Source organism: Falco peregrinus, chromosome 7 (genome assembly GCF_023634155.1).
Source record: "Falco peregrinus isolate bFalPer1 chromosome 7, bFalPer1.pri, whole genome shotgun sequence".
In the NCBI taxonomy this organism is placed as follows: domain Eukaryota; kingdom Metazoa; phylum Chordata; class Aves; order Falconiformes; family Falconidae; genus Falco; species Falco peregrinus.
Genome location: NC_073727.1, coordinates 30,377,777 through 30,405,266, shown reverse-complemented (window position 1 = coordinate 30,405,266; position 27,490 = coordinate 30,377,777). Strand labels below are relative to the sequence as shown.

The window sequence follows — 27,490 nt, the reverse complement described above, 5'->3', positions numbered from 1 at the left end:
CAAAGTCATTACTTTGTAAAAATAGAAGGGTTTTCCATAAATAATCTAGCTGGCGTGTAAATAACTGATGTGTGGAAATTGGGACAAAAGGGCTGTTACAGGGGACCATAAACCATGTAGCCACCACTTCAGTCATGTATGATTGATTACCTGTCACTTCAGGTGAGTTCCCTAAGAAAGAATGTACCTGGGAGTAGCACAGAGAGGGTTTGATCTCAGGATATTCAGAAATCATGACTGGAGGTTCAAAAAATGGGATGAAAATGCATAGTTCAGGGTATCAGTGAAATCTTAATAATACTAATACTGATGATGATGAAAATACAAGCAGCTTGCTTCTGAGGAAAAATGCCTTAAAGTCACTGCATTTGGGGTTTTGTTTGTTTTTTTTTAAAGTGCTGGGGTGATTGATTGGTAATAGGGAGGCTTCTAGGGACAGCATTCCCACTGTAATACACAAGCTGTGCTTGTGAAACTATTTGAACTTTCTACACTCTGTTTAAATAAAGCTCACAGCCTGTGGTTATGCAGCAGATTAATAGTAACAGCAGTGGGCTATGAGAGGATTAAAACTGTCTTAGCATATGAGAACATCAGTGATAAAATGCATCTGGTATGGAGTCTCGAAAGACTTATAGGTTTGTATGTAAATAGTAAGTACGTTTCTACAGCATTTATCTTCTATTCTGCTTGTGACTGCTGGGCTGTTTCCAGAATTTTTGTTTCTGGGTGCCATGAGGTTAATGACATTTTCAGAGGCAGTTATGCAAAGAAGTTGTGCAGAATCTCCACACCCTTAAAACATTTCTACAGTGTGTTTTGTTAGCAAGGTTTTGTAACAGTGGAGCGTTTCATGCTTTGCAGAGTGGAAAGAAGCAAGCTAGTTACATTCTGTGCGAGCACAGCTCTGTTTTGTCACGGATTAGTTTGTCTCACCTTTTTTCCTGCAGGGATTTGGTAGAGTAGGGAAAGGATTATGAAAGAGGAAATAATGGTAGTGTAGTTCAGACTACACTGGAAGTTCAAAAATATTTTAAAACATTTACTCCGGGCTGTACTGTTTAGTTCAGGCTATTGAAATCCTGCCTGTGAAGGAAGGCACTGCTAAGTTACAATCATCCACAAACATAAAATCACGTAGTTCCTTGAAGGGATAAATGACAAATGGGTAAGTAATTTTAAAACACATGAAGCAAAAATATTTTAATAGATCTGTTTAATAAGTGGTAAGGTGATAAAAAATGAAAAATTACTTCAGTTCCTAGGTTAGGACAACTCATACTAAATAATTCTGGTATCTGTGACCAAGCATGTATAGAAGTCATCAAGGCTTTATATTTTCTCATATGATTATACAAATCCTTGGGCTCATATAACGTCTTTTACAACTTAAGAGCATATTCTTTTACCTAATCTTCAAATCTGCTTCTTCCAAAATAAGTTTGAAGATTTTTGTTTGTAGTGCCATCATACAGATGCCAACCAGAACTGTACAAAGTCTTTTAGTGTTACATACTGTATTTGTACAAGTTGGTCCATCTAGATGGTGGAATGAAAGACAGAAGTCCCCAGACTGCCTGTAGTGATACAGAATATTTTAAGACTTGCAATGGAGTCACATAAATAAATCTAGTTGCTTTGGTTTTATAAATTGTGTTGAATTAATTGGTCGAAGGTACTACCAAATTGCAACTCGATTATACTGTTTTTCCATTCATTGCGGTTCTTTATAGATATAAAAATAGGGAAAAAAAAGATGTTCTGTAGGCATGCAGCATGTCTTCTGTAACATGTATATCTTTAAAGTTTAACTTGTAATATATTCACTACTTTTGAAATATTAAACTCCTCTTGTAAAACGAGTAATTGTCATACAGTTGGCTAGTGACCGGCTAGGAGAATATACGTGGCTCAAATTGTTTAATTTCATATATATAATAAAAAACAACTTTAATTTTTGCAACTTATTTTTCCTCTTTAAATTTGCAGTTTGCATCTTTTCAACTAATACACATTTTGTTTTAGTTTCTAGATGTATAATATATTTTGTATACTCATGATATTTCCAAGATGCTTTTCCTAAACACAACTCTTCCCAAATTTTAAAAAAGCAAACTAACTTTGATATTTTTTTTTATTTTTTTTTTTGTACTTTTAGAGGATTTGCTTTTCTGGTGTGTGCGCAGGCAGGTCTTCACCCTTGAAGTTAACCTGTATTTGCCATTTATCTGCTCTTAGGATTGGATTTAGTCAGCTGGGTTTGGCATTGTCATTCCCAGAAAAGCCAATCATACTGCATGCTTAGAGGCAAAGCTTTGAGAAACAATTTCATGCTTGCATGCAAATGCCCTAGTATAAAAAAGAAGGAAAAAGGGGAAATTAAAAGAGAACACAAAACTGGTTTTCAGTTTAAGAAGGTTGCTGTGTGTGGTTCTGGAGGGTGCTGACAACTCCATTCTGGAGCCAGTTATTGAGGTGCCCATCGCTCCACAGAGAATACAGCACACTTCACAGGGCTGTCTAATGGGGGCTGGGGCTGACACCTGGCTTGTATTTGCCCTGCAGTCATGCTGGTTCAAATGCAGGCATGATTTAAACAGTGATATAGTTAGTGATATAACAGTGATACTGTTTCTGCTGTACACTGGCCAAGCCATTGGTGCAAGAGGTTAATTCTGGTTTGGTATGCAGTGTGGTGTTTTACCCTAGAGGCGGGGTACATCTCCAGTGAAACAATTGACTGAGAAAGTCCTAAGCAAAGCAAAGAGAAAGACCTTGCAGGAAAGCCATGCTGACAGTCTTACGTAATGACTTTTTACTCTTAAGTTTTTCTGCTCCCTTTGGTTTGTAAATCTCATCAACCTATGTCAAAAGTCAGCTCTAGCAAAGAGAGAGGGACCAAGCAAGAGAAGTCCAAGTAAAATGAAGGTGCAGATTTTGTTTCTTTTCATTCTGCTCTCTGTATACTTTTTCCTGCTTATGTGCGTGGCCCTAGGAGCAAATGACAACAGAAGCCTGCCTCAGCCCCCACAAAACAAAACTGAGTTTTCGAATCGTATTTCTACAGGACTTGCTTATTATTGCCTATTGAACACAAACCTTTTGGGGTATGCTTAAGTGAAAGTTACGTGGTGACTATAGTTAATAGCTCATATCCTGATAAGATTCCAGTTCTAGTGGTAAACTAGACTAGTTGCAGTCTGGCTGTGGTAGGAAAAAGCCCACAGTTAATGTAGTTCTAGGGTAGTTGAATATTATTGTTACGGTATTCTTCAGTATAAGTCTTAAGATCTGTGATTTTTAATCTCATTTCCATGCCTTCTCTTTTCAAATAAAATCTGTGTATTATAGGCAAAAGCAGCAAATTAACAATTTGCATCAGAAGATAAGGGAGAATGAATTACGAGCTCAGCATGCAAGACTGAGTCATCTTGTGAACTGTGAAGAACCTTACATGACTAATTTACAGGTAGGATGGATATTTTTCTTTCAGCAAAGCTTTCCATTGCCCGGTAACTGACATCTGAAAGCATGGTCACTATTTACTGCAGGCCAAAATGTAGAGCTTTTGTGATTATTGATGGTTGTGTAACGTATAGCCGTAAATTGTATAGAGGAAAATACCTTCCAAATGTAGTAGTTTACATTTGCAGAAATCTAGGTTATGTTAACATTATGTACATACTTGTTCTGAGACCTGATAAAAATGGGGTAAGAATAAGAGATTGTGACGTTGTAAGAATAAGGGGTTAACAGCATGCATGTAGCACAGTTATACAGGGGCATGCTAGGAGATAAAGTAGTTTGATAGGAGAACATCTGAAAAGAACTAATGGGAGGTTTTCTGAAAGAGGAAAAGGAGGCACTACTCGAAGGAGTGGTTAGATTGTTACCGATAGACTAGATGGGAGGTGTGGGAAGGCAGGCAGACTGGTGGAATACCTGCGCATCACATACCTGAAAAGGATATGGATTAGTATTCTTAGGCGACACCTAGTCTGAAAGGGAATGTGTGGTGGTGTTCTGGGCATACCTGTCCTAATTTTTATCTAATTAGCACAAATACCAGAAAGTGTGAGGCTGAGGTAGCATAGACTAACCACAAAATGCAGATCAGTTTGAGGACTGTGGCTGCTGCCCTGTTGTAACACACCAGTTCCATCTCCAGAACTCAGCATATCTGAAAGGCAGTGCAGGAAGAGAATGTGAAAGGCAGATATACAGAGAAATAGGGGGGGGTTGTTCCACTTCCGTTACCTTACCTCTTTCTGTTACAAAATGCACCAGGATGTCAGCTAGCATGACATGACGTTAATTATATCCTTGGAAGAATACAGCTGTGCATCAGGTGAGAACCTGGTTTATTAAGACAGGAGAGAAATTCAAGGGGAGCCTCAGTGTGAAATGAGTATTCAGAAACTTTCAGACATCTAGGAATGTGGCTTTTGGTGCTTCCAGAAGTTCGTTTATAGAATACTTAATGTTCTGTCTAGATTAAGATTTGCAGGGGAGCGGGAGAATTACTGCAGAAACTGAAATTTTAGTATACCATAATACTCTTCAAATAAAGCACCAGATGCATTCATCTTTCATAATTTAAAGAGTTTTAAAAGTTTATAATGTATTAGGATTTCTGCTTGATTTGTGTGCCTTCTATAAGATTAACTTACAAATGCAAATCTTCTTTAATGGAGGTTTTAATATCTTCTAATGCTTTGCTGAAGGGATGTTACTGGTTAACAACACTGTGTAATTTCTTTAAAGACACCAATTTATGTTATTAAAAGAATCTGGAAACTGAAAGCCTAATGGGGTGTGTCTCGTTTTTCATCCCACATGCGGTTGATGTCCATTTTGTGCTTATCTGTGTGTGGGCAGTGGAAGTAGAACAACAACACTGAACTGCATGAAATGGGAAGGGAGAGAGGGTTTTGGTATACAGGGCAGAAAGTGAGAGGCCTGCCTTCTGGTTTTAGCTGTTGTCTCAGGCTTGTCCCTGCACCGTTCTGCACCTCAGGTGTGATAGCTCTAAGGTTTGACTAATATTTATGTTCTGATTTAGGAGCATCTTGAGATTGGAGCATCTCTAATACTTTCATAGGCATGTTGTAGAGTGTTTTTCATCCTAAGGGGATGGTGTGATAATGCAGTGGCAGTGATATGTTTTGAAAACATGTCTTGTTTGGATTTTCAGGGATTTCTTCTGAAGAGAAGTCACACCTCTTCCATAAATCTGAGGGGAAGTGTGGCTCCACAGTGTTCATCTGCATGTGTTGTGAATGTAAAAGTGTCTAACTTTTTTTTTTTTTTTCCCCCAGATGCCAAAGTATATGCAGTTACCACGTATTTTAATGTTTGCAAAATCAAACCCCACCCTTCCTGACAGGAGGAAAAAAATGCAGGACTGTTTTCTGCTGTGCTGCTCAAGTATATGGTAGAATGTGTGTGTTCATTTGTATGATTATTTTATTTCTTTTTGTAAGCAACCACAGTATGAGAGCACACCAGTGCAACCTCACGTTTCAGAAAGATCAACATCCCACCTTGAGGAGCTTGAGCGAAAGATTGCAGCAGCTGAGAATAAGGAATTACAACTCAGTGAATTTGTAAAACAAATTTCAAACAAAGCCAGTGAGGAGAAAAAGAAGATGGAAGAGAAAGTAAGTGTCTTTCATGTTCCAGGTTTCCTTTTGACACTGTTAAAGAAGCATATGTTTTGTTTGCTAGAAAGCAGCTTAGTGTGTGGGTGGCTGAGCTATTTTCAAAAGTTAGCTAAACTCTATGTGATGGAAAAACTGGTAGTTAAGTGTCTGTAGGTGTTGGCAATGGATAAATCTAAATACATCCTAAAAAGCGGTACTAGATAAAATGGCAATCATGATGATGTTTTTAACCAGGTATCACTTGCTTTGAAAAAAAGCTGCTCAGCTCTAAGAATTCATATAGCTTGAAGTGATTATTACAGTAAATAAAGTATCATTTGAAAACAGAAAGATTGTGAAAATTGTCTATTTTTTTAGCATCGTTTGTAAGTGTGGCCCTCGTGCTTTGAGGTGCACTTGCCAGACTGTATGTGCCCACTTAGCAGGAATGATTCTCTGGTGGCTTTTGTAGGATGTGCAGACCAGACTTCAGCCTGAGACAAGGGAGAGGCTTAGATGCCTGTGTTCTTGGAACTGTCTCGACAAGGGTTTTCTTTGGAGGCTGAAGCAGTACCCAGGGGTAGTTTTGAATGTCCTGACAGCCTTCCTTTATTGCAAGCAGGAATGTGCTGTTGACGAAGTCATTCCGAATTAATGTTTTAGGGATGTGTTGTCACTGTTACCTTCTCTTCTTTGATCCCTAGGCCTTACTGCTGGGCTTAGATTTATCTTAATGTGGATTCAAGGGGTGGGAGCAGTATGACACAGTGAAGTGGCAGGTAGGGAGACAAAGAAGAAAGAAGCGTAGTTCATCTCCAGTTCTGCCTTACCATTTCCCGTGAACCCTGCAGTATGCTTTTCAGAAAGGGCAGAAATTGGATGATGATGCTTCCTCCTGTCTCAGCTCTTACTGCTGCTGTTCCTCACTGTGTGGGAACTGCTGCTATAGGTGGTGGCAGTGGTGAGGACCCGCGCAGCAGTGCTTGTGTCAGTGAGATGGTTTGTAGCTAGAAGCCTGAATCACTGCACAATTCTGATTTACCCCTTAACACCCATCCATTCTGTGTACTGAACAAAAGGCGCTCAAAGAGAGAAAGGTCAAAGAAGGAGAGCATGTGTTTCTGTAATAAAATTAGTGTGTTGCAGTTTGAGGAATGACTGTAGAGGGAGGAAAGAGCTGTGCTGTGTGAATAATTCTGGTGCCTGAAGAGGGTTTTTTTCCCTAGGTTCCACGTGTAGACGGTGTAGGACTGAGGTGATTGAGAGCTCTGTAACTGGCACTAAAATTTCAAAAGCCTGAAAAAGCTTCCCTGTTATGGCTGGCCAGTAATTGTGGTAGCTCCTCACAGCTTCCTAGCTGAGGGAGCCTGCTAAGGTAGATACTGCATTACTCTCCACCAGCGTCCATGCCATGAATGCCTAGGTTCTTCCTTTTCTTTATGCCAGACATGAATGTGCCTCTTGGCTGCAGATTTTGTAGCCCTCACTTCAATTCCAAGACATTCATCTGGAAATTGGGCTGCTGGGCTGGAAATGCTTCAGTTCAGACACCCATACTTACCCTGCTGGCTGCTCCTTCTCCCTCTGCTCTGGGTAATTGCGAAGGATTCCTGTAAGATACTGCTGACAGCTTGTAGTAGTGTTCTTTTCTGTGGCCTTACTTTTAACATTTAGTTGCTAAGAGGTGAGTGCTTTTGAGTGCTTTCCATTTTTTTCCTGCCCCAGCAAAGCCATCAGCAGTGTGTGTATGAAGGAGGAAATCTAAAAAAAAAAAAAAAAAAAACCCAACAAAAAAACCCAACAAAAACCAAACCACAAAACAAAACAGATTAGAAGCTTGTTTTCCCTTCTGCAGAGTCAGCAAGTGTGAATGGAAAATAAACCAAAACACTTTTTTTTTTTTTTCTTCCCATCTCGGGTGACAGAAAGTGGAAAGAGTCCTTGAAGGGATGCTGGGGATTTAGAGATTTAGAGAGGGCAGGAGGAATCCCAAGGCAAACACAGTAGCTATTCGAAGGAGAGTTTGCAGGAGGGGAAATCCCCTATGGTATATATGCAGGACAAGAAGATTTGGAAACCATGTAATCTTTATTGCACAAGTATGGGAGTATTCTGACTGGTCAGCTTGTCATCCTTAGTGGTATGTGAGAAACAGAGAGGAGGGATGCATTTAATTAATGGTCAGACTCCTGGGAATTGTTACTGTGCAGCACTGGCTTACATGTGTGTATTTGTATCACTGCCTTAAGGGTTGGGGTGATGGGGCGAGTATGTGGTTCTGAAGCACATTGTGGCAAAAGACCATGGCTGAGTTGCAGTTCTGCCTTACTGAACGTGGAGTTTACTTGGGCTTTGTCTAATCAGAAAGATTTTAAAGCAGCCTGAAAGCTTTGTTCAGTTTTGAGGTCTCGATAAAATAAAAGATACGAAGATTTCTGGCCTTTTGGCAGTCCTTAGTTTTGTGGCTCACATAGAAAGCTTTCTCTGGAAAAACTTTCCAGGTGTTATTTACTTAAACTTTTCGGCAGGCTGTTACTGAACTCTGACATTGACAGTGTTACACATTTATTTCTCTGTGAGGTGGATGTCTGTAGCACTGTAATAAAAGAACATTTAGCATTTACTCTTGTGACAAGTGTTTGTTATCTGTGAATTAGTACACCTTGCTTCAAGCAATAGAGATGCTGTTTTTATTAAACTGGACTATGACTGGAAAATACTCTTCCCCCCTCCCCCCCACCCCACTTTCCTTCCTGCTTTTTTGACCTAGATAATAAAGCAAAGCAAGTACAGGAATGCAAGCAAAGATAACACAATATAAAAAACCTTTTGCAGGCCGATGACAATTAAGATGCCTGTAGAAAAGGCATTTAAGAAAATCACTATTCTGTTCTGATGTAATTGTCAGACTGCATCAGTCAGGGTTACCAGTTCTTGCTGCATTAAGTTCTTGGTCCCTGTGTTTTAAGTTGTTTTCCTAGGCCAGAGGAAGAGGATGGACTGAAATATTTCCTGACCATTTTTTGCATATGAATATCTGCATTGGTGAAAAAACTAAGAATATTTTAGCTGTTGAACTGTTTGTGTTTTCGGTTCGCAAGGCACATGGAGTGTTCTGGGCAGAGGTGAAGCAACTGTGGTTTGAGGTCATGTGTGGGTCTGTGACTTGGAGCTGCTGGGGTTAAGCATTCTTTGGGTTTGTTTTCTGCAATAACCAACCCTTTCATGCAGCAGAGAGTACAATTACCAAAGAGTGACCAGCCGTTGCTTCCAAGCAGGTTTATTTTTTCACTGTAATCATAAAACGTGTACTCTTACTTCCTTCTAGCTTAAAACTAGAGACCGATATATTAATAGCCTGAAGAAGAAATGCCAGAAGGAGTCTGAGCAAAACAAAGAAAAACAAAGACGGATTGAAACCTTAGAAAAATACCTATCTGACCTACCAACACTGGATGATATAGAAAGGCAGACCAAACAGGTAAAGTAAAGGGAGTTTGTTTACACTTTAAGAATACAAGTAAGCTCCCCAATAGCTGTTGTCAAATCTTTTACTGTTTCAACATACTTTTTTTTTTCCCATCTGTTTAGGAAGATGAGTATTTCCGTGTTTTAGAAAGTACTGTTGCTATTAGGGATTCCCATACTCAGTAAGTGAGATGGGTCTAAGATTATACAGAAGGTAACTGCAAGGCTGTGGCCTGCCACAAGGCCTTCTGCTAACGTGACATTGTGTCTGACTAATGTAACTTGTGTTAGCTGCAAATTCTAGAAGAGAAGAACAAGCAACTTCAAGAAACTATGACTGAGTTAGATAAGAAGCTCGGAGAGGCCCAATCGCAATGCAGAGAGAGAGAATTGCAGCTGGTGTGTCAGAAGAAAAAAGAAAAAGATCTGGTCACAACAGTACAGAGGTATGAACAGCTGCTTGGGCTGTGTCCTGAAATGGGTGTCTTTTGCCACCTGATGTCAAGACCTAATGCTATTTGAACTCTTAAATCATTAGCATTGTAATAGATTTTCATGGCATAAATATATTGCTATGCAGAGTGACAAAGTAATGCAATAGAAAATCCAACAAGATTTTGTTTTGTATCAAGTTACAAGTAATACCACAGGGAAGAGTCTGCCTAGGACATTCTTCACTATCTTTCTTTAAAGATGTGGGACACCACTGCAATGGCATCATAGCCTGCTACTGAGTAGAGGGTAGAATAAAAATGTGCAGGAAAGGGGCATTGTATAGAAGCTGCCAGCGCTCCTATTTGATAACTAATCCTGTCACAAGCTGTGGAAAAGCTCCCTGCATATTGGCTGATGGTTATATTAGGAAAGGGTCAAAGATTTAAATAAATTGTAGCTGTTTCTTACCTTTTCCCTGAGAGCGGGGGGTATTTACAGGGAGATTTAGCTGTAGTTAATCTGTTGTCATTGTATTTGCATAACTATGAAAAAACAAATTGGACAGATATCCATGAGAAGGTTCCAGATGAGACTTGGAGGCATTGTTACTATGGTACCTTAGATTAGGGGATCTACTTAAACAGGGGAAGGGGGAAGCAGGGGGGAATCACTTTTAATAATTTATGTGGATGTTACTACAGTTCACTGTCCCTCCATTGCGTAAAGGTGCGTGCCACAGGAGTCTGAAAGTGTTTCCATGACGAAAGGCAAGCTGGTTGGGACACCTTGCCAGACAAATTGTTGACGCATTGTTTCCATCTTAGCAATGAAAGCCTTTTTTTCTTCATGCGCTCATAATCTAGAGGCAGATCATTTGTCTTTTCTGAAAGCCTACAAATAGTTGAGGTGGCCTCTGGTTTCTAAATCAGACAGCAAGGCTAACACTGATAAAATGTATTTCCTTTCTGAGAGAAGGTGAGCAGGCAAAGGCTCTAGCTACACCTAGGAGCTTGAGTTGAGCTACAGAGGGTCTGAAGGTCATGCCCTTGTGTGGGAGCAGCTGGCAGGAGCGGCTTTGTGCTCACCCTTATAAGTCACAGAGGGTGTGAAGGATAGGCCACCAGTACTGGCTGCAGCCTCCAGTTCGACTGTACTTTGAGTTATATGTACCCTAGTGAGAGAGTCTGATTTTAAAGCTCCTGTAATTTTGAGATGTTTGAAGACTCCTGATCTATGCTGGTGCTGGCTTTGCCTCCCACAGTAGCACAGAGCAGCACTGAACACCACAAAGCTTTTCTTTGCTCCTCTCTGCCCCTTCCCCCTACACTGTACTGCTGGAGCTGTGCCTTTTTGGGAGATGCAGCACAGAATGTGGCCCATAAATCCATTCCTGCGTGAATCTGTTCTTGTCAGTGCCACGGTAGCTACAGTAGTTTGGATTTTTGGACTATTCATCCACTGTCAGTTTGCTCATTCATAAGGCTGGATTCTGCTAGGTGTGGTTTTACAGTTCTGGTTGGAAGATGGTGCAGCTTTCTAATTTTTCACTAGAACACACAGCCTTTCTGTTTCTGTCAGCACACTTAATTCTTCTTTCATGTTGAATGGCAGTTTACAACAGAAAGTTGAAAAATGCCTGGAAGATGGTATTCGCCTTCCCATGTTGGACACAAAACAGCTTCAGAGTGAGAATGAATGTCTCAAAGAGAAGAATGAGAAAGCCAGTAAGGTTAGTCTGCAAATGATCTGTTGGTAGCATCTTCAACCTTGAGTCCTGCATTGCTTACATCTAAAGTAAAATAAAGAATCTCACTAAAGAATTACACATTTGTTGCTAATTCAGATTTTTCAATACCTGTCCGTTTCTGTTCAGTACATTTATTTTGCATAAATTTCCTGTTTTATCAGAGTTAAACTCTCTGTCTTGTCTTTTATGTTTTCAAAGATTCCGTTTAGAATCTGTGATGGCACAGATGTAAGCTGATTTTTAAAAAAGGATCTGAAGAGATTCAAGCATTTTAAATTACTCAATTTTATATTCTAGGTCATAGACAATCAACAAAATCAGATTGCTGGACTGATTTTAGACGTACAGGTAAGGAAGAGTTGTATGTTCTGTTATTTACTCCGTACACTTCTGGTTCGTAAAGGTAACATTACTGAAGTTGAATTTTGTCCTTTTGTCTTCCCGTATTGGAGGCTATGATAGAAATGCCAAGAACTTATATCCTGCAGCTGACCTGTCATTATGGATGTTTGTATGGTTTAGCAGTTGGCTGGTGCTCATCATAAAGTGGAAATCTGTTGCCATCTGGCATCATTATTGTGGTGGTCTAGTGGATTTCCTATCAGAACTACCTGTTCCAAGTGTGAGCTCTGCCTCTGTAACGGCAAAGCCTCCCATCCAACTTTGGGGTTCAGATGATCAGAGTACAGAAAGTGATACAGATGAGGAGTTTCATGCTCAGATCCTTAGTAGTGACAGGTGCCTTTCTAAACCATAGCATTTTGCACCGCTTAAGCAGGTGGTTGTTCAGCTGGTTTCTGACACATCACTTACTCAGATATCTTAACTCTCTCGGCAGGTCTTGGGCATTTAGCTTGAGGCCAAGGCTTTTTCAAGAAAGCAGATGTTGTCAGCTAGGCGTCAGTTGCAGCTCATGAGATTAACACACAGGCTCCTGAGACTTGAAAGTTACTTAGTGACCAGTGTTTGTTGTGGAGAAAACATTACACAGGTTACAGGGAAGAAGGTGTGACCTGCTTTAGAAAAAGATGAGAATTTAAAAAAACAAACGTCTGTTTTCACCAAATAATGAAGCCAAATTCAATAAATTCCAGTTTCTGCATTCTTCTTCTAGATTGGCATTTGTCTCCACATTTTTTGCTTCCTTGTCCTCCAGAAAGACTGAAGTTACAGGGTTGTTCCTTGAGAGTGAGGAGGGTGCTCGTGCTGTAACTCTGTGTATGTTAGGTTTGGAAGAGCAACAGAATGGTAGTAAATAATTGGCTGAATGCCTGCGTCTTCCGAAGTGAAAGGGAGCACTCTATGGAGCTAGAATCCAAATAGTGAAGAGATGCAAAACTGTTTGCATAAACCTTGCTAAGAGAATGTGCTTTCTTATTTCTCCTTTGCACAGTAGAGCCAAGTTTGCTTATTTGCTCTTGAAAGTAAGCTGTCCTCCACCGTTAAAATGCTTCCTTTCTCTACCATGCAGGTAAATAGCAGACCTGATTCCTGTCAACAACCATATTTTTTCTTGATTAAATTACAGTGTATTAAATACATCAGTAGAGGAATTTAAGTTGCAACGTAACATACATCTGTTAAATGAAAACCAAAATCATTTAAACTTCTCTAGGTTTGAAGAAGACAAAATTCTTCAAATTGAAATGGTTTTATGGAGCAGTCTGTTATATATGCAAAAATGGTGACACCACAGGCAAATGTTGTTTCGGGTATTTAGTAATGAAAAACAAAAAAGTTCAAATTGAACTCCATAACCTTTCTGAGGGTCTCTGTCCCTCAGTTTAGTTAAGATTATTTACATACATACTACATTGATGTTGTGCTTATAAGAAATAGACAGAACTTACCTAAATGTATCATCACCAACCTAAATCTTTTCATATTTCCTAAACTTCCTGATCTTTTTCTCACCATCACCTTTATCTTGAGACTTTGTGCACATTTATACAGATGGCTGTTTTGTGTGCTTAGTCTGAAGTGACTTTAGGGAGCTGAGACTGGGATAGGCTGAGTAGTTGTGACAGTAAGTGAACAGAGTAGTGTTCTGTTCTCCAGGGCTTTCTCTTACTTTTCCTCTTTCGAGGTATTTTATATAAGGACAGAAAGTCAGATTCAAAAATGGTATTAGCTCTCCAATTACTTGCAGACTACAGAAGCTTCTTTGTATCCTTGATCACCCTGACCTTCAACATTTGTTCCTTGGGAAACACTGAAAAACAGTTCATTAGAAATGGAAATCCCTTATCAGCAGTGAGATATAATTTATCTTCAATGCAGAAAATCTCATTTTAGTCCCCGTCTTCTGCCACGTTATAAACTTATGCTTGAGAATTTATTTCAGTTCATTGTTTTTAACTTGCAAGCTGAAAACAAATTCTGTTTCAGACAGCAGTGTATGAAGCAGCACTAGTTTCTATTTGCTCATTATTGTGGTGGAATGATTTAGATCGTCCTTGTATGGTTTTGCTTGGTTGGTTTATTCCGAATATGAGGGATTAAAAGTCTGGTTGGTCTTGATGAGATGTCATGCTGCATATATAGTACATCTTCAGAAAGAGGAAAATCATAGATGGGAATGGTATTTCAAAAAAATCTGTATTTACGTGATTAATTTAGATATCACAAAATTAACATTTTTTTGGTACAAAAAAAGACAGTAGAAGTTAAGTTAGATTGTGCAATGCTTGTGTTACCCATAGTACGTCTCTCAATCTTGTCAGTCACAATAAACGCAAACTGTGCCAGGCTGGGAGTAATGCCACCAAATTGTAACTTTGGAAAGCATATGGAAAAATTAAGGGTAAAGTACGGAGGACTCGTATCACTGTGAGCAACTGGGAAATCATAGCTCAGCCAAGCTGGTAAGCACACATGCTTTTTCTGAGCTTTAAGATTAGGGTAGCAGGCAATGATAGATGTTAGGCGTATCTTTTAGAAATACTGATTTTCATTTCTAGTAGTTCCTGTTAAATGGTGCAAATCATGAATCGAACACATGCACATCATTTGAATATTCTAGAAGTTGCATTTGGAGTAAATGTAAATCTAATGGGAGGTGTAGTTCTGAAAATGCACTGCAGAAGGGAGTATTTCTGAACCTGTGTTCCCCACCCTCAGGAAGGTTGCACTGTCAAACCTTTAATGTCTGCCATTGACGTGGGATATGAAATTAATACTAGTACTAATGTATGTGTGGTAACTGGGGCTGCGGCTGTCCCTGAGCTTGCTCATCATAGAAGACTACTAAGATTTGGAGATACTTGGGAGCTGGGAGGGTTTTTTGGGTACCTACATCGCCCTGTTCTCCTCCTCCTTCCTAAGCATCTTCTGTTTGGCTGCTGCCACAGACAGAGCTAGAAGGACCTTCAGTATAACCCAGTATGTCCATTTTCCTCAGTAGATGCTGTTTTTAAGAAACAAGAGTAAAACTGTTCAACACTACTGCAGGTTCTGCTCGTCTGCAAGCATGCCAAAGGAAATGCCTGAAGCAGGGCCATTTCCTGCCCTCTCCTGGCCCAGGGTGTTTCCTTTTACATGAGGCAGGGCCCTCTTTCTTCCTCCCTTTCCTCCCACTGGAGTGTGAAGCTGTGCTTTCTCACATGGCTTATCTTCAGGATGCGAGTTATTTCAGCACTTCCTTTTGAGGGGCACGATATGGGTGAACTGAGAAACGAGTCAAGTGTTTGAAAATGGTTTTAAAAACAAGTAGTCGTTTCTGGGTTCTGTCTGCTGATTCTTATTACTTAATGAAAGTCTGGGGTTTTTTAGTCCATATTAAGTGTGTAAATTTTAGCACCGTTGTTTTCCAGGTTTGCAAAGGGTATGACAAAGTACTGACTTTTCTCACCGTTTGTGCAGCATTGAGCTGAATGTGTTGGGAAATTTTGTCAAGGCTGCACACCTCCAGTGAGTGGCCAGGCCATTAAAAACTCTGCTCAGTCTCAGCCCTGCCTTGCTTCTCGTTACTCCCTGCCTTCTCGTCAGCACTAAAAATTCTTACACCTGGTAAATCAATTAAATGGCTTCTCGTCCACTCTGTAGGTGATGTACATGGTAAATAGTAGGTCTCCTATGTGCTACAATTCCAAAGTACTGGTACCCTGAAAGTTCTACTCTTCGTACATCTTAGGAGCAGCTCTTACAAGAGTAAATTTGGCTTCTTTTCCAAACCTAAATTGTTTTCCTAAGACCTCCAGACCAACATACCTTGACACAATTTACTGTGGTTCTGTTAAGTGGGGAGCTTGGGGTTTTTTGTGTCTTTGGTTAAGGCTGCAGAGTCATAGTGCAGCAATTTAAACGTATCTTTTACTAAAGAGAGACTTATGATCTTCCTATAGCATTTCATTTAAGCTACCATATAGAATTCTCTGTGAGGGAGTTCTCTCCTTTGGAAGAAAAAATCTTTAGGACTGTTCCTGCAGACAGCCAAATAAAAACATTCTTCTTGGGGACAGTGTCATTCCATAAATTGAGAGCCATTGGTGTGTGAAATGCTGCTTCTGCCCATCATGGTCTGTTCCCACTTTGTGAAAGGTTATAGTCAAAACTCTGCCAAGACATGCACTGTTGTTACCAGTGCTCCAGCTGTATTTTGAGCATGGTGGGATCGGATTTGCATCTTATAATTGAAATTGGGTAACAGGTTTTATGTATCAACATGCTGAGCTAGGGATGGAGAGGACACTTGATATGCACTGTGCTAGCACAGCATTGGATTTGTGAATAATACCATTAATGACAAAACAGGATTATTTTTTTCTTCATGAAAGCATCAGGGGTTTATGTAATCACTATTTGTTGTTATTAGTATTCAGATATCGCGGTTTGAATATTCCTCTTTCTGAATTCTGCCAGATGACCTTGAAAGACACATCTACAGATCTAAACACCAAATAGTGGAATAAATATGAGTGCTTTTAACAAAAAGACAGGCTGAATTAACCCCAAAAAATCTACTTTGGAATTATTTCATGATTTCTCAGTTTCAATTCTGTCAATGAAGACTGAGGAATTGACAGCAGTTGGTTCCACATTCCAGCAGTTGTTTGTTTGTTGCTGGTTGTGACTGATCTGGAAGTCAGTCATGGAAAGCTCCAATATTTAAGTACAACAGCATCCTAGGAATTTTTTGTTTACGTTACTGAAAAGAGTAATTAATGTATCTGTTAAAAATGGTGCTATAAACTACAAATAAGGGTTTTTTCGTTTGGGGTTTTTTCCTGCAGTAGTTGTTTTTTTCAGTAGAGTTGTATAGACAGTCTGTTTTACCTTGTGTGTGAATGGTTTTTAAGAGGTTGCTGCTATGTATCGATTACCAAAGGCTTTCTTCTCAGCTGTATAGAAGTGTGATGAATTCTGTGTTACAAAAGGTTGTAGGAAGTCCTGCCATAGTCTTTGTGGAAAGTAGAGGCCAAAAAATTCTTCAGTTACAACTTGGAATTGCACAAATGAAGCTTAGTTGTCATTAATCTGCTGCTATTTCAAGTGGAATTGTTTGGTTAAACAATATTGCATGGTTATTTTAGGCTTCATGCATTCCATATATGAGTAAGGTTTTGCATACATACAGTCTTCTTGCTTCTGAACAGGTACTGCTTATTAAAAGGGTTCACTGATAACTTAGAATAGTTGTGTTAGTGTACAGAGAGTTGTTGGGGCCCAGCTGAATATTACCAGGTGGAACATGGTAGAAAACAAAAAATGAAGAATTAATACAAAAGCAGTAAATAACTGAAACGTAGAAATCTACAGAGGATACTTTTTTTTTTTTTTTTGGTCAGTGCTAATATAAAGTGTGAAAATTTAAAATCATTACCTGTGTTTTCCTTCACTTTAGTCTATGCAAGAGAAGCTTGTGCAAGAAAAGCTGATAGTTCAGAAGATGACAAGTGAGCTTGAAGAAAAAGAAAAGAATATAGAGCAGTTAAATAAAACTGTCACTGAAGTAAGTACAAACTCCACTAACCTAATAACACGATCTGGGAAGAAGCTTATAGAATGATTATAAGGTCCCCTGCTAGGGCTTTATGCGCTATATTACATACTTGACTGCGCTGGCTGCTGTGCAGACATACCATCCCTACCTCAAGAAGTGAGAACTTCAAGGGTAAAGGCCACAAAGCTGTGGTAGCATGAAACAGAAAGCTTTTACATGGCTATCTGCTATTCTTTGGAGGGGTACAGAAATATTTATGGTATGTATGGAAATGAATTATTTTTAATTATATTGTTTGTGGTTTGAAACAGGAAATTTTCTGCTACAGTGCACACTTCAGACTAACTTTCCCCTTTTTTCCCATTTACTTTTCACAAAGAACCAAAGACTGATGGAAGAGAATGCCTGCCTGAAGGAGCAGATGCGGCAGGTGGAGCAGTCCAGGCAGCCAGTATCTGAGAAGATGCCTATAGCAGACCAGTTATTCAAGGAAATGTCCCATTGCTTGTTTGACTTGAAAGCACTGTGCAGTATTCTTACTCAGAGAGCTCAGGGCAAGGAACCTAACCTTTCCTTACTGCTGGGAATCAGATGTAAGTAATGTTGTCATTCCAGTGCTTAATAATGTTTTGACATAGGGGTGTAACGGTTTAGTTAAGTGGTGCTAGAACTTGCCAGCTGGACAGGCCAGTGTCCCCGCCTGCTGTGCAACTGAAGCAGTTGTTTGTGAACTCTACTCCTGGAGCTCTCTGGAAAAGTTGGGCTTTTAGCGCGCCTGGGCCACTAAATGCATATGACTACAACAGGTCCTTGTCATATGGACTGAATCACAGGTTTGTTCACCCCACTAGAAAAGAAAGGTGTGTAGCCGGGTGTCTGTCCCTCCTGAGGGATGCTGCAGTCTGCTTTTCTGGCAAACCTGTTCCACCGTATGAACTCATTTCAAGAGAGGTGAGGCATAAGCAGGCCTGGTGTGGCTACATGATGTGGTTTTGTTTCAAAGCCCTAGGGTCAAGTGGTAGGAATATGCATGCACTGTTTGAACATGTACCTGTCTGGGTTGGGGGTGTCTGTCTATTAGATAAGCCTAGTGCCAGTCAGCTTCACCTCCAGTACTGTTAATGGCACATCTAGTCTGCAGCGCTTACTAAGCTGTTAAAATTAACCAGGAAATGAGAAGCACACCCTAAAGCAAATCAGTTAAAGCTTTAGCATAGTGAGTTTGTGTTAGATCTTTTCTTTTAAAAAACTTAATAAACAGTTGCTTTTTTTTTTTTTTTTTTTTAACCTGACTGTATCATATTGTATTGTTTTCTGAACGTTAATTAGAATTAATCAGACTGGTTGCTGATCTGGACCATCAGCAAGGTAGAAAGGTAGAAGTATAGAGTCCTTTTCATCAGGAGCCACATAGATTCATCTGCACCGTAACCCCTTGATATACTGGAGAGCGCAGCGTATGCCAGCCTCAAAGTCCATGAGACCGTCATCAGCCAGCAGGATGAATAGTGCAGCATATCTGTAGTGTTAGTGCTATCTCATCATCTTACATGGCCTCGTTTCCCCAGGCTTTCTATCCTCTTTTTCTGAGTGGCTACGGAAACCTCCAAAATTGCTAGGAAATGGCTATTCTACCCATCTGTTGAGATCCATCAGACTTTAGCAAGGCCAGGTCTTGGTGTAAACAGAAAAGCCTGTCTTTCAGAGAAGCACTGATGTGCTCTGAATTGATTTTAAGTTCACTTACAACACAGTTCAGTTACAACACAGTAAGTTGTTCACAGTACAGCATTTTGTTGGCTTGTCATCATACTAAAGCATGATTTGTCTCGCTGTAATTAAAGTGACCTACCCCTTATTTCAAAGGGGACTGACTAGTTGAAGTATTCACAGAACACAGTTGCTAGAGCTTTAACCTTGGTTGTTGTTTTCTGTAGCGCTGAGCTGTTCAGCTGAAGAGAATGAAAATTACCACAGCACAGAAACCCTTTCAAAGAAGCTGTTGGACGTTCGTCAGTTACGAAAGGATATTGATGAATTAAGGACTATAATGTCAGACCGTTATGCTCAGGACATGGGGGACAATTGCATTACTCAATGACAACGTTTCATCTAGTAGCAAATGACTTACTAAATGCTGCTGTGTCACAGGTCTTTGCGTTTCTATTAAGGAGCCATATCGGAAGACTGCAAATAGCACCACTCATGCATCTCTCTGGGACTGCATTTAATCTCGGGAGTCTGGGGGTGGGGGGAGAGCCATCGTTTAAAGAGTGGTACAAACTATAAGAAATCTTTTCTCCAAACTACTGAATGTAGGAACAAACTGTGAAGAATGATTCAATTGGATACTCTGTTCCTTCATTAGGGCTCATTTTATTACTTCACCTCGTTTCTGGAATCAGAGCATCAAAACAGCCGTGCTGCTACTACTCTTCAGTCCCTTCCTTCATCAGAGGTTTGTATGGCATTATCTGTGCTCTGAAATGAGAGCAGAGCGTCAAAGGACCTGTACTGTTTGTGGTCAAGCCAGAGGCTTCTGCAGCTGCACTTCACTCTGGAAATTGCAATGGGAACAATCTTGGAGCACTACAAAAAGCAGTGGCTCTTCAAGTTGCCTAAATAATTTGATAGAGGAAGAATGTTGGTTTTAGTAATGGATGTCTATGTTGTTTGCCCAATAGCAGAAGAAACCCAAGTTTTAACTCTTTTATGCAAATGAAGTCCATAAAATATAGCACTATCAAATTGTTTTAAGCACTCTCACACTGCCGTAAGAAGTTTCAATAGTATGAAGTCTGTGACAAACCCAGAGAAGCTGGAAAGCATGAGACTGCAGCATAGTACGTGGCTGTCAGAGGCTGTATTTTGGTGTTTGTACCATACTTATTTTTCCCTTAGGTCATCTCCATTTTAAAATGTGGCTGGTCTCCATTCAGTCCATGAAGGCCTCTGATGAGGGTGTGAACCACTTCAACCAAAATGGTTACCATAGCTACAAAACGGGTGTTTGGCACTTGGCAAAATCAGGGCTCAGAACAGAATGTTTCCACTTAGAAGTATTAAGTACTCAGTTATCTGAGGACTGCAAAATTTTCCACGTTGTCTGGGAATTCTTGATCTCTCTGTTGATGTGGGAAGTGATTACATTTAAAAAAAAAATAAGGTTGTGTTCCATAGTTTATTCAGTGAGTTTCACTTGGCAGTGCTGTTTCAACCCCATGGGACGGATGACATTAATACTTCTGATTTCCTGGAACATCACTGCAAGTCAGTGCACAGTTATGCATGGTGTAAAACAGTAATTAACTGAAGGAAACAAAAACTTGCAAAGAGCAAAACCACTCTCAGATCACACTGTTAAAATATATGAGCATCAGTTACTTAAAGATCTCTTCCAATCTAAATGCTTCTATATATGGTAATAAAGTTTCAAAAGACTAAGGTGCAAGTCAGTCAACTGACCTGTAGTGTGGATAACAGCAGGGATCTCTTAAAAAGCTTAGCAGTTAGAACCAAGTAAATTCTAGGGTAACATTTTTATGGCAAAAGTGTTAGTGTCTTCAGTTTTCTGATTATATTTGTGTTAATAGAAAAAAAATGGTATAGCAAGGTAGACTGGTTACCAGTTTTAACTTGGTGATCTTTTGCTTTCTGTTCATTGTTACAGTTACCATTAATGTTGTTTTTATAATTTAGTGAACTATTTTTTTTTTAGCTATATGGACTTATTTATTTGACAGTTTTCTCTATCCTGAACCTACACATGGACTAATTTGTGAAAAATAGTGTTGCTATTTATATTATTGCTACATAGTGGTTTCAGATATGTTAATCTGATTGGTTCAGCTCCTGTGAGCACTGAAATAGTGTCTAGGTGAAATCTTGAGTGAAATTGCCTAGTGTCTCTACTTCACAGCAAAAAATGAGGCTATTTAATTTTAAATTTCTCATCTCTTTTTGTAGGTTTGGAAGTGTACTTTTATACTAGTGCAAAAGTGAAAGCAAGGATCTTTTCAGGAATGGGCTGGCAGTTTCCTGTACCTCTAACAGTATTGGCTTTTGTGACTAGGGCCTCAGCTCGTTCCTTTGGTGTGTAGTTCCTTGGGTTTGGCCCCGCAGTGAAATCTACAGTTTATGGCATCTGTCTTGTATCAGAATTCAACAATAGGATTTCAGATGATAAACTAGAAGTATTAGGGAGGGAGGAAACACCTACGTTGCATGTTATTAATTCCTTAGATGGAAATGTTGTACCTACAAAAAAAATTACCAAGTAACACATTTTTTCTAAATTTGGTAGAAATAACAAGGAGTTTAATAGAGCAATTAGAGAGGAGCAAGAGATTTTTTGGGTCACTTTGAACTATTAAGCTGGTCATGTGGCTGGAGTGCCTCCACCGTCCCTCCCGTTAAATAGCGATACTGTATTGCAGAGTTGAGATCAGTAATTTATATTTGCAAAGCACTTCAGGAGCTTTTAAGCTCTTCAAGTGTTAGTTGAAAGGCCCTCAGGAAGGTCGTCCCATTTTACTTGTAGTACTTTGATTACCATGTGGTAATCTTGCGCTGTAATATTTTTATTACAGAACCTGTAATATTTATGTTGACTTTAAAGCACTTGATTTTAAAAAAACAACAACTGAGTTTATCTGCCTCAGTCAAATTAAAGTAGGGAGGTAGATGATGGATGTATGAGCCAAAGATGCGGACTACCAGTTGACTATCTACAGTGATACAGTATTTTGCTTTGATTTCTTAAAATTTGGCCTGTTGTAGTAATAGCAATTAACATATTTGCATCAGTTTCTGGATGCCTCTAAATGGAATAAGCTTTGTCTAAGATATGCATGACTGTTTAATTGGTTAAAATGTAGTGTGTGTGGTCTCATTCAGCATATTTAATACAGAGTTGATTAATGAATGTTAACATTGGAATTGCTTAGATTCAGTCATGACAACTTTTTGCTGTAGCTATTAGACAATCTCAAGGGCTGAAAAACAACGCTAATGAATGGGGACTCTACCGTTCTGGCTGTCAGCAAATTTGTACCGCAACTTTTTGTATAGTTTCAGATTGAATTTATACAGTCCTTCAGAAAATATTTACAGTAACTACTGTATTCAAGAATGTATTTTGAAAAAGACTTGGAAAGTAACTGTCTTCAGACAAGCTATAGATGATGCTATGTGTTTACTATATAGAAATAACACAGCTCACTTGTGTAAATGTGATTTAGGTTGCTAGCCTCCACTGTGCAGCTTCGTAGTGTGATGGTTGTGTGAAATTGTGGAGATTGCTGTAACCACCCACTCGGGCTCCAGCAATTGAAACTGCTGGTGACCCTGAGGTCATTACAGGAGCTGAAATGTCTTCCTTTTAACTTCAAAAGGTTTCCTTCCTTCCTTTGCCCTCACTGCCCGCCTCTTGTGTCAGACGGTTTTTTGGATGTTTTTCTTTCAGGGTAAGAGCACAAGGAAAAGAACCCTTACTCTGCAACCTGCTGCCCTAGCATGGGCAGCAACAGCACACTGCATGGGCATAATTTGCTCCAGTTTCCCTTGTCCTCATCAATGATGTTACACAGGTGGAGTTGGAGGTATAATTGGGCTCTTTTCATTGATGTGACTAGTTCTGTCATGAGCAGGGAAAAGATCTTCTGAATAATCTGCATTCTTAGACTGCAAACAAATCAATGGTGGTTATCTAAAGGAATGTTTTATTCTGGTAGCTCATTAGCAATATTAATTCCACAGCTGCATACCTTTGTGCCTTTTTTGCCTGACCTAAGTGTATATTCCCCTGTAAGTTGTTAGGATGCTGATGACTGCACCTTGTTTTCTTCTTACCTGCTGATATTTTGTTAATAAGCTTTTGTAGTAAGGACTCTTGCATGTCATCTAGAAACAGAATTACTTAAACTAGGTACTAGGTGCACACTTGGAATGTTAGGCTGGTCATAGTATGCAGCTTTTTTCCATATGAAGCGTGAGCTGGAATCTCATCACAATGTGTATATTAATTACAGTATATCATTAGTTCAGTGGGGAGGAGTGTCTGGAGCTATCTTTTAAAAGCACAGCTGACATATGTACTGGATCAGTCCCTGAAGACTGGTAGTTTTGTAAATTGGGTTCAATTTTTGAACCGCTCAGAATACCTCATATGTAAATAGAGTTGTCATGACTTAATCACAATGTGTTTGTTCATTGTAAAAAGTAAAAGAGCCACTGGCTGGCTCAGCTTTAGGCTTGTTGTTCTTGCCTCTTTTTGTAATTTTTTTTAAAGTAGGGTTTACAGCTAGAATTTTGAATGCCAAAGTTCTATTTATTAAATAATAATAAAAGTTTTCATTGTTAATGACTGGTATTTTTCCACTGGAATTTCTTTGTTGATGTTTGGGATTTGTATCCACAGAGCAAAAATAAATTTTGTTACAAAAGTGATTTCTTCATGGTTCTTGTTTGTCCAATATCTGGCACGTGACATAAGTGACTGAAGCTGGACTAGGGGCAGGAGACAAAGGAGTAGTGAAAGATCTTCCCAATACCCACCCCAGTTTCCCTTCAGTGCTCCTGTAGCTCTGCCTGAATACCAGCTGACTTAGCTCTCTTCCTGGCATCGATTTTTTTTTTTTTAAGAGAACAGACCCTTAGTAGCAAAAATATTATTTCAGTACAGTGAAAGGGGTTTAGAGCAGAGTTGCTTGCAAAGTTCCTGATGCTTTTTTAAGCAGGTGTTCCTGTTAGCCGTCTTGGATACTGATGGGAGATATCACAGGTAGGACTTTTTCAAAGAGTAAGTTGGCATAAAATAGTAGGCGGTAGTGTTACGATAGCTAGTTTCGAAGTTGCTGAAAGGTTCATCAGCTGTGCAACATGTGGTTGCCCCGAAGCCAGTCACACAGGGCAAAAAAGAAAATGGGATGGTGAAACAATACCAGCGGTGAGTCTGGTACCAAGAAGAAAACTGGTGATCAGAAAGGACATGTGGTTTTAGTTGTTATTTTTCAGTTAGAAAATGGATGGCTGGTCAGACTGAGCAGTAGTTAAGGCAGTCAGAAATTGCAGCTGCATGAAATACTGCAGGTCAGTCCAGACCAATTTAACCAAGCGATGTTGTCTTCCCTTCCGTGTCAAGTTAGTGCGGTCTGAGGAAAAGTCAAAGGTTAAGGATTTTACTCGGTGTGCTGAAGGAAGTGGAGTCTCCCAAAAATGTTTTCTTCTCTGACAGCTCCCTGTAAGAAATCGTAAAGCCTGTTTGGAGCACTGAACGCTGAATGAGCTTTGTGTTTAGAGTGGTGTTCCCCTCTTCCCTCTTTGTCTTGTGCAGAGCACAGAAGTTGACACTGCCGCCTCTTTTCAAAGACTCTGGGAAATTCAGTTTAATTAGCTAATGCGTTATATATGGTAGAGGTCACTTGCTTTTCACCAGCCTTGTGACTGAACGTTGAATGATGGGCTTCTAACTCAATTAAAAAACATTCTGTGCCGTGTGTCGATGTATGTAAAGGGCTGCACAGATGCCAACTTTCCATAAGTTTTCTGAGAGTGACCTTTTGTGAACTGCTCCAAGTCAGGTTTAGGTTTCAAAGTATCATGATTAAAGCACTGCTAACAATAGTAGTGGTAGAAAATGTTCTGTTGCCTTTATGCCACAAACAAAATACAATTCCAAATGTGGATAAAAATGATGCACATAACGCTGCAGCATCTTGAATGAGGACAACTTGCAATAGCTAAATCTGCAGTAGATGGCCTACATTATGTAAATTAAGTAATTCTGCAGGATGTGCTAACAAGGCTGGGTTGTTTGTTTTGTAAATGAATGGGTTCAGTATACTTGGAGGTTTTCCAAGCGGTAAGGGAAAGCGTACACTATGAACAACGATATTTAATTACATTTTAGTATGTGCATATTTCTCTTCCTACTTTGAGTTACTCCCTCTTTAGGGGCAGCTGCTGCTTTTCCCCCTCCTTTTCCTGATGTCACAGGTCTGAATTTCATGGAAGTAAAGGCATGCTTCAAGTCATGGAGTTGAAGCCTGCTCAGCTTGTGGGGAACCTGATAGGTTCAGCTAATGCTTCAGGGCTCTTTCATGAGTGGTTTGGCAGCTCCCCAGAAGAATGCAGCCCCTAGGTATTAATAGACCAGAAAACTGATTTACTGGTCTGTGTACCTGGGAAAACATTTGCCTGGAGAAAGGCAAAAGGAAACTGTTGTCAAGTTTGGTTGAGAAAAATTGTGTCTGCTACTGAGAGAGTGAATTGTAACAGTGGAAGTTGTGGTAAGAGACTTCTCTGACTGAAAACTCCTCCTCGAGGGGCATCTGAATAGAATTTAGTATCAAAAAAGCTCGTCTCTGCAACATTAAAAGCTGAGAACATGGGTAGTCCCTGTCTGCCAGGGAGATGCCAAAAACTAGGTGGGTTGACCTAGGCTGGGTGGCAGGTGCCCACCAAGCTGCTCTTATCACTCCCCTCTTCAACAGAACAGGGGGTAAGAAAATAATATGTAAAAAAGTTGTGGGTCAAGATAAAGGCAGTTTAATAAAGCAATAGCAAAGGTCATGTGTGTGGGAGCAAAGGAAAACAAAAGACGTTATTCTCTACTTCCCATCATCGGGCGATGTTCAGCCACTTCCCAGGAAGCAGGGCTTCAGTACGTGTAGTGGTTGCTCCAGAAGGCCAACGTTGTAAATAACAAATGTCCCCCCTTCCTCCTTTCTCGTAGCTTTTAGGTCTGAGCAGATGCCATGTGGTATGTGGTGAGTTTGGGTCAGCTGTCCCGGCTGTGTCCCCTCCCGAGATCTTGCCCACCCCCAGGCTGCTGGTGAGGGGGAAGGGTTTACAGACAGCTGTGATGCTGTGAACACAGGAGCCAAGACCCTGGTGTGTTATCACCACCTTTCCAGCTGCCAATACGAGCACAGCCCTGGGGGCGCTCAGGCAGACCAGTGCGCTCCCCCAGACCAAACGGGTTGTTTGGAGCTTTGCGGTGGCCCCAGGTGGCAAGCTGGGGGGTGTTTTGCACCCTGCTGCCCTTGGGCTGTGCTGGGGCAAGGGCCCAGATGTACCCAGGCCCAGCGCAGGGCCCGCTCCCGGCTGCCAGGGCTGGGCTCTGCTCGGGGCCGGGGGCATCGGGCTCTGGTCCTGGCCCTGCGTCCGCAAAACCAGCCCCAGGGCTCCTGTGTGGGCTGAGCCAGGAGCTGGATTTTCCTGGCTTCTCAAGAAGCTGACTTGCCCTTTTCGGTACTAGCAAGGTCCAGCTGGTGAAGGATTTCAGCTCGCTATGGCACAGGCACTGCAGCCTGTTGCTTCGATCACAGAAAATGTGAAGCTTCTCCTCCCTATGTTAGCCCAGAGGAGGGGCAGAGTGTGGAGCCAAATTAGCCTAGTTCCCGGGACTGTCATACTGAGCCAGTGAAGAAAAGCAGTTCAGAATGTCTGCATCTGTGACTGAGCACTTTCTCTGATGAGACAACAGTTCCTTATACTTACCAACTCTAATGATTTACTGTTAGGAAAGGAAAGACTGTAATCAGTAATTTGGTTTAAATTTTTTTTTTTTTGCTATTGATTCTTTGATGGCAAATTAATTGCCATTCTTATTTTCATGGCTGGTATTTATGATGCCTGTGTTGTGGAGCCGGAATATTAAAGAAACCAATTTGGCTGAGATCCAGAAGCTAATGCAGTAATTGGAGCAAGGACTCATTACACTCTGTAATTATAACTGCTTTAATTTACCGAATTGTTTTGCAGGACTCTGCAATCACTTTCAGGCTTCTTTTAAAGTTTGGTTTTGTGTTTCTAACCATAGGGATCAGATGTGTTACATCTGGGCTTGGGGCTGGGGGAGGACGGGGAAGAAACACCTACCTGTCTGCTGAGACGTGGCTGTTCACAAGAGCAAGGCAGCATGGCCTTCTAAAGGTAATTTGGTCAACAGGACTTAACAGACTGCTGCATTTTCTAACCTTCTGCTGGTTTTGATCGTAATGGTTAAATCGGACAATGCCTAATTTATTGTCAGTTAACTCTGGGGGAGAATGCAGCCACAGGGAGGGAGGGAGCTCTGGGCAGAGTGGGTGATGACACAAGCTTTTTCAGATGATCTGTCTTCCCCCAGTGCATGGACGCTTGAGCTGTTCAGGAAGCTGGTCCTGTGTTGGTGCATTTGAGCCCAGTGTTTTAAGGTGGCCAGAAAACAATGCCGGTGCCTGGGGCAAATCCGGAGCTGTGGGGCAGCCATGG

At 40.4% G+C, this 27,490-nt stretch overlaps 1 protein-coding gene across 4 annotated transcripts in view; it reads left to right on the top strand.

The window, feature by feature from the left end:
* The window catches only part of CEP85L (centrosomal protein 85 like), a 152,924-nt gene extending 129,244 nt beyond the window's left edge, over nt 1-23,680 (top strand). For all 4 annotated transcript variants that reach the window (XM_055809691.1, XM_055809692.1, XM_055809690.1 and 1 more), the window contains 9 exons: nt 3,352-3,469; nt 5,484-5,660; nt 8,971-9,123; nt 9,402-9,556; nt 11,157-11,274; nt 11,590-11,640; nt 17,135-17,242; nt 17,613-17,826; nt 19,171-23,680. In XM_055809691.1, coding sequence (XP_055665666.1) covers nt 3,352-3,469; nt 5,484-5,660; nt 8,971-9,123; nt 9,402-9,556; nt 11,157-11,274; nt 11,590-11,640; nt 17,135-17,242; nt 17,613-17,826; nt 19,171-19,334 — 1,258 coding nt within the window. In that variant the 3' untranslated portion in view covers nt 19,335-23,680. The remainder of the gene's footprint in view (nt 1-3,351; nt 3,470-5,483; nt 5,661-8,970; nt 9,124-9,401; nt 9,557-11,156; nt 11,275-11,589; nt 11,641-17,134; nt 17,243-17,612; nt 17,827-19,170) is intronic.
* The last annotated feature ends 3,810 nt before the right edge of the window (nt 23,681-27,490 follow it).